The 7,500-nt window shown below is 45.9% G+C and overlaps 1 protein-coding gene across 9 annotated transcripts in view; it reads right to left on the bottom strand.

The window, feature by feature from the left end:
• Nucleotides 1–7,500, bottom strand: part of LOC143040616 (ras-related protein Rab-7L1-like) — an 84,689-nt gene that overhangs the window by 20,478 nt on the left and 56,711 nt on the right. For 2 of the 9 annotated variants that reach the window (XM_076211767.1, XM_076211766.1), the window contains exon 2: nucleotides 2,146–2,378. The exons of 4 other annotated variants lie outside the window; for them this stretch is intronic. In XM_076211767.1, coding sequence (XP_076067882.1) covers nucleotides 2,146–2,230 — 85 coding nt within the window. In that variant the 5' untranslated portion in view covers nucleotides 2,231–2,378. 3 more of the 9 variants (XM_076211765.1, XM_076211768.1, XM_076211771.1) reach the window with 3 other exon arrangements.

Here is a 7,500-nt window from a genome sequence, read left to right on the forward strand (position 1 = left end):
GGTTGTGTTTTTTTCTGTCACCTGTCTGTCTGTCTGCTTGTCGGCCCGCCTGTCTACCTGTCTGTCTGACTGTCTGTCTGTCAGGTTCTTTTTTTCTCTGCCTATCTCTCTGCTTGTTGGCCTGCCTGTCTATCTGTCTCTCTGCCTGTCTGTCTGTCTGTTTGTCTGACTGTCTGTCTGTCTGTTTGTCTGACTGTCTGTCTGTCAGGTTCTGTTTTTCTCTGCCTACCTGTCTGCCTGTCGGCCTGCGTGTCTACCTGTCTCTCAGTCTGTCTGTCTGTCAGGTTCTGTTTTTCTCTGTCTATCTGCCTATCTATCTATCTGACTTTCTCTCTGTCTGTCTGCCTGTCTGTCAGGTTCTGTTTTTCTCAGCCTGTCTGTCTGCTTGTCGGCCTGCCTTGTCTGTCTGTCAGTCTGTCTGTCTAGGTCTACCCAGGTGTCTTGAGGTCTTGGAACATATTCCGGAGTCTTCCGAGGTCTCTCGAAGTCTCCCGAAGTCTCCCGAAGTCTCCCGAAGTCTCCCGAAGTCTCCCGAAGTCGTCCCTCTTGTAAATTGAGACCCAGACTTGAGGTCACTTCCCCCAAGAAGAGAATCCCCAGCGCCTCACGGAGCTCTGGTGTGTGTGTGTGTATCCACCATGGTCTTTGGATCATGCGCTGGACTCGTGATCTACAGCTATTTCCCTCCCGGATGAGAGCTCATAGCTTGTTTGACCGATCTATGGGTAATCTTGTGACCTTACACGCACACACACACACCCAACTCCCCGCCCACGAGAGTTGGAGTAATGACTCGAAGCGCAGCGATACTGAAATTATTTCATCCCTGGGCAGGATTCGAACCCGGACGGCCGTAGTGACAGTCGGGGACTCTACCAACCGCACCATCGAGTTGTGTGTGTGTGTGTGTGTGTGTGTGTGTGTGTGTGTGTGTGTGTGTGTGTGTGTGTGTGTGTGTGTGTGTGTGTGTGTGTGTGTGTGTGTGTGTGTGTGTGTGTGTGTGTGTAAGGTCACAGCATTACCCATAGATCGGGCCATAGATGAACTCTAAGGTCTTATCCGGGAGGATAATAGCTGTCGATCACGAGATCAACACGTGATCCAAGACCGTGGTGAATCACACACATACACACGCGCGCGCGCACACACACACACACACACACACACACACACACACACACACACACACACACACACACACACACACACACACACACACACACACACACACACACACACACACACACACACACACACACACACACACACACACACACACACACACACACACACACACACACACACACACACACACACACGCACACACGACATTCTGCTCGAAAAGGCAGAGGATGTTTGATATGTCTTTGGGAAGATTTAGTTGGTAATGAAGAGACTCCAGGCGTAATGCAGACATTTGAAGTAATTAAATTGTTAACAAAATGATAAAATACAAAAAGCACACATACATTTGAATATAATTTCCATATAGTCATAAAATACACAGTACATACATATATATATATATATATATATATATATATATATATATATATATATATATACATATATATGTTCTCATGTTTGTATGTGTGTGCGTGCGTGCGTGTGTGTCTGTGTGTGCGTGTGTTTACGTGTGCATGAGTTTTTGTCTATATGCATACGTGTCTACATCTGCTCATGACACTAGAGTTGACATGCACATGCCTATTGACAACGGAGGCGCGTTTTGACGCATTTATGTAAACGCTCAGTATGGCACAATAAGTCTCCCTGTTCGCACTGTCGAGTTGTCCGTTGAAGTCAAAGAAACATCTGGTCGTCACTAATATCTACCTTCCAATTCTAATATTTTTACACATGCCATGAGAATAACTAGTCACTAATATCTACCTTCCAATTCTAATATTTTTACACATGCCATGAGAATAACTAGTCACTAATATCTACCTTCCAATTCTAATATTTTTACACATACCATGAGAATAACTAGTTTACATAAATGCGCCAAACGAAAGAAAACAACATCAAATTCATTCAACAGCTCACGCGAAGGGATTGATTAGATCTAAAGAGATTAAAAACGGGAAGAATGATATGGACACTGTTTGGTATTATTTCGGTTAAGCTGGCCTTATACCTTACCCCCGTTGGTGTTGCATTCTCCTTCACATTCTTGGAATTTCTTGAGGTAATAACCACCTTCCTGAGGCTCTCTTCTTTTGATCATCTTGATTCGAATCCTGAGGGGGAAGTGGAATTCTCCCTCTGTCAGAGGCACTTTCGAAATCAACTGTATGTCTTCGAGAAGCACGCTATTCAATGTCCATTCGCGAAATCGTCGGAGAGTCTGTGTGTGACGTCATGTCGTCTCATACCTGTTCACAAAATCCGCGGGATCAACGGTTTTTCTTTCTTGTCGGAGGTGGGCGCCGGGACACTTTGTGTTGCGACGTGGTAAGGCTGGTTTATGGCGACGTAGGGCAAAGGGGCGGGGTCCATGGTCAAGCAGGCAATCACACACGCGAAGGTCGCGACAAGAAGCAATTCTAACAGCATTATGATATCAGGGAGGGGAAGGGGAGGGGAAACAAAAGACACTCGACGGAAGTAGGACCGTCTCGGGCGACGGGCGTATTCGCAACAAGATGGGACACCCCGCTCTCTCCTTCTCTCTCGTTTTGCAAGACGCGTCCGAAGAAGCAGCGATGCAAAGCTATTTTACAGCATCCTCCTACTCCTCCTCCACCACCACCACCAGCTCCACCATCCACCACACCCTCCGGCACGCCACAACAACCATCTATCTCCACCATGGTCCTCTTCACTCCACTTATTGCGAGCCCCACCTGAAGAAGGCCTCTAGCGTGGGCCGCAGGCCTTCCTGAGGAGCTTATGCCAGAAGCAGGTGCCGCACACAGCCGCGCACATAATGCCAAAAAGCAACAACTCGATGACCATCTTGCCTTCCTGACGGGACAGCTACGTACCACAAACTCCGGTCTTAGCCCAAGTAATGCCTGTTGGAGGCAACGGCCCTCGTACCGCCCTCTCTGCTGCTGCGTTCGTCATGAGCTCCGCCTTGTCTTCGTGGGGCTTCTCGCCGACTAAAACCAGCGGGCTCAGTCTCACACAGTGCCACACACAGGCAGCCCCCCCCCACCCCCACCACACACACACACACACACACAGTATCAAGGGGAATCTCTCTCCCGCTTTTCTAAAGAGCAAATATTCTACACAATGCGTCCTCAGAGGGTGGAGGCACACTCATGCACACACATACACACACAAACACACACAAGCAAGCGCACACACGTACACGTACACGTGACACAGTGCAAGGGGATGGGGTGTCTTTGAATCGGAGCTTGGGAAGGCAGTCTCAACAGGACGTGAAGTCTTCAGCGCCCAAGGGATTAGCGGGCCGCGAGATCGGGCGTGGCCTCCTCACGTTCTCCGCCTTCTTCTCCCCCACCCCCACCCCCATTCCATTCCACCCCACACCTACCCATACCACCTTTCTTTTCCCTTTCCCCCCTAGGGCATCTAGACACGATTTCCTTCACAAATGATGGACTCAAGCTTTTATTTTTCCTTCCTTTCCCACCCACCCGCCCCGAAGTCATGCTCAGTTCCCTGGGGACCTCGAAAACATCCAAGTTGTCTGAATCAGAGCCTGCCCTGCCACCTGTCGGGCGAATGTAGAACTCCGTGTCCGGTTTTATCCTTGAGCCTTGCCTCCGCCTCTCTACCCTCTCGTTTTACATGTTTCTCTTCTTCCTCATTCGCGTGTGAGATCTTTTCACGTTTAGGTGAATGACCTATAAATAATTCTTATTTGGAACAATGTTGCTTTAAGAGACAACGACCTCCACATTGTAAGAAGAAGAAAAGACAAAATTTCTCCCTTAAATCAAAGGGAGTTCTCTGGAAAACGTACATGTGCATATATTATACTAATGACCCACTTTCGGAGAAGAATAGGCGAAAGTAAAAAGATCCGTATATTTCGATCACTATCTGTGATCCTCTTCAGCATATATATTAAAAAATGCTGAGAGGCGCACGCGCATGCGCGAATTTTGCTTTCGCGCACTCCAAACGATGACGCAAGACATCCGTCACTAATACATTCGATTTTCCGTGGTCTTTCACGGTCTTCCGCGGTCCCCATGATGAAGGAACTTGCGTGGAATTGTCTCCATATTTACCAAAAAACTTCATACCTAGGTCAGCCCTCCAAAGGGATGTTTAGCCTCTATAATCGCACTGCCTGGGGTAGTATATTCTACTTTTCGAAATTAGTTGACATACGTGACCTAGAATATTGTTCATTCGTCTCGCCTCAGCTCTCTTATTTTTTTATATATTTATTTATTTGTTTATTTATTTTTGTAAAATATTTTCCCACCTTTCAGCCAACCCAAATCGTTTTCATTGTTGAAACTTGCAGTTTGCTACCCTCTTCCATTTTATTCAGAGTGATCATCTTCCATTTTCTTCTGCTTGAACGTCTTTGCATATCTAACTTCCTTGTGCGGCGTCCTCCCTCCCCGCCTGCTAAGCCCGTCTTCGCAACTCACACAAGAATTCCCCGCTCACCTTAGGAAAAGGGGAGGAACCTATTACGCCAGGAGGCGCTGAATAGCTGCGGTCGAAGCCGTCTACTTTGACCTGCTCTGCGCATTGGGGGGGATTGCTGGGGTAGGTCGCAGTCACTACTGGGAATCGGAGAGGAGTGTGGGATTCGAACCCAGCATGCTTCTGATGACGCCATCAGGGTGCCGAACTTTTTAATTTTTACCAGTGGATTTATAGATAAACTAGTAAACTACATTAATTTTAATTAGAAAACTAAGCCAAATCCTACGTTACGTTTGTAGAAAGAGCTCGCCAATCACTGGAATCCCGTTCTACGCTAGGAGGCGCTTAACGACAGCCCAGGGTATGTACCAGGAAGAGAGTCACGATTTTTTTCATTTTTTTTTTATCTTTGTCTCCAATTGCTACAACGCTTCTGACCCTTTTGGGCAGTGGGCGAGATGCAGGTATGACCCGTCATCCAGGAGGAGCCAAGATAGGAGGGAGGGAGGGAGGGGGAGTGGATGGAAGTGGAGTATGTGGGGATGGAATGGGTGGGAGTGGAGTATGATAGGGATGGAATGGGTGGGCGTGGATTTTATGCCTTTGTATTTTTGGATACTTCCTTTGTAAGGGGGAAAAGGCCGTTGGTATATGTATATATGTATGTATACATGTATGTATTATATGTATGTATGTATATATGTATGTATGTATATATGTATGTATGTATAAATGTATGTATACATGTATGTATTATATGTATGTATGTATATATGTATGTATGTATATATGTATGTATGTATATATGTATGTATGTATATATGTATGTATGTATGTATGTATATATGTATGTATGTATATGCTAATAAGAACACGGGTACGTGTGTTCATTTATGCAAAGTAGACCACTTGGACAAAGAAACTAACGAAGCAGTGCAGTGTATGTATGTATGTATATATGTATGTGTATATGTATGTATGTGTATATGCATTTATGAACCATTTTGGTGAAAAAGAAAGAAAAAAATGTCGCTCGCTGGATGACTTGCTCGTCACGATCGGATCAAAGAATCGTGAATAGAAGATCCGTATTCTAGACCTCCTTGGTATGCACGACGGTACTCGGTCATAGTCAAGGTGTGTTGGGAAGTTCTGCTCTACTCGGTCATAGTCAAGGTGTGTTGGGAAGTTCTGTTCTACTCGGTCATAGTCAAGGTGTGTTGGGAAGTTCTGCTCTACTCGGTCATAGTCAAGGTGTGTTGGGAAGTTCTGCTCTACTCGGTCATAGTCAAGGTGGGTTGGGAAGTTCTGCTCTACTCGGTCATAGTCAAGGTGGGTTGGGAAGTTCTGCTCTACTCGGTCATAGTCAAGGTGGGTTGGGAAGTTCTGCTCTACGACAACAGCTCTCCCTACGGACTGTACATAACTGTCGGGAAGTTCCCTGGAGTCAGTTTAAAACTGTCGGGCAGTCTTTGGCATCTTGTATGGGGTCAGTTTAGGCCAGTACCGGCGCCGTTCACCAGCGCTTCTCTCCTAGGGGGTGACGTGGTTTAGGGGAAAGACGATTTGCAAACCGATGGTACTTTAGGGACCTCGCTGATACCCCTACGGACCAGAGCCACGTGATATTTTTTTATGATGAAAGACTAGACTCTGCTTAAAGGGGAATAATGGTTACCTTGTTTTATTTTAGTTTATTTTTTATTATTTTTTTTATTGTATCTATTTTTTACCGGAACTGAATTTTGCGAAAATAAAGTTTTGCGATACAAAAGGATTTTTTTATTTTTATTAGTAAATGAAGCATCCGGGACGGGTACTCCTAATCATATATATTTTTTCTGACTGCCGTCAGGTGATTTTATTCAGCGATAACTCTACAACACATCGATAACATGACTTTCACAATGAACTTCAAGTGTCCATCCCTTCCTTACCAGGTGATACTTTACAGACTATTATTATTATTATTATTATTTTTTTTTCCAGACGCGTGGCGTTCCGTGGGGAGCGATGGGATTCTGTATACCAAGAGCTTTTTTCCTCCCTATAAGGGGGGGATAGCCAAGTCAGAGCCACGTACTTGCTCCCCCCCTCCCCCGTCTCATCTTAGCTCCTAATGGATCAGGAATTAACCTCAAATCTCTCAAATTAGTCTGAGCAAGACAGAGTCACGTGTGACAGCTCCGAGCCCCTGGACATGCCTGCGGCCGGAGCCGCGTGCCTCCTGCGTCAGGCAGGCGCTTAGCCCACATTGCTCGTAATTCAATACATTGACTGATGTGCACATCAGTCAATTTCTATGATGACTGGTTGGAATTTATGTACGTACATATATTTGTGTAAATGTGTGTGCGTGTTGTGTGTGTGTGTGTGTGTGTGTGTGTGTGTGTGTGTGTGTGTGTGTGTGTGTTTGTGTGTGTGTGTGTCTGTGCGTGTGTGTGTGCGTGTGTGTACTTTTGTATACGTGTATGTATTCTTCGACTATTTCAGATTGTCCCATGAAAGGCTGGGGCAATGTAACCATTAATTCCCAAAACCAAAATGGAGAAAGAGGGGAGAGAGGGGGAGGGGGGGAGAGAAAGAGGGGAGAAAGGGGGAGAAGGGGGAGAGAAAGAGGGGAGAAGGGGGAGTACTAGTAAATAAAAATTAGAGAAGAAAAAGGAGATATGTGCCTCTGAGCCGTAGGGGTGTTACTGATACGAGCACACGGTTGGTATCGACATTGCCACGTGAATACAAAGTCTCAGGTTCGATTCCAAAGGGTGACTGCCGCCGGTTGATTTTATTCGCTTCCGTGGCGCATTGTATAGCTTTCAGGGTCGAATCACAAACGATATTATTATATGACACATACACACACACACACACACACACACACACACACACACACACACACACACACACACACAC

The sequence above is a fragment of the Oratosquilla oratoria genome, chromosome 29, assembly GCF_046742065.1.
Source record: "Oratosquilla oratoria isolate Oo_2021 chromosome 29, ASM4674206v1, whole genome shotgun sequence".
Taxonomy (NCBI): Eukaryota; Metazoa; Arthropoda; class Malacostraca; order Stomatopoda; family Squillidae; genus Oratosquilla; species Oratosquilla oratoria.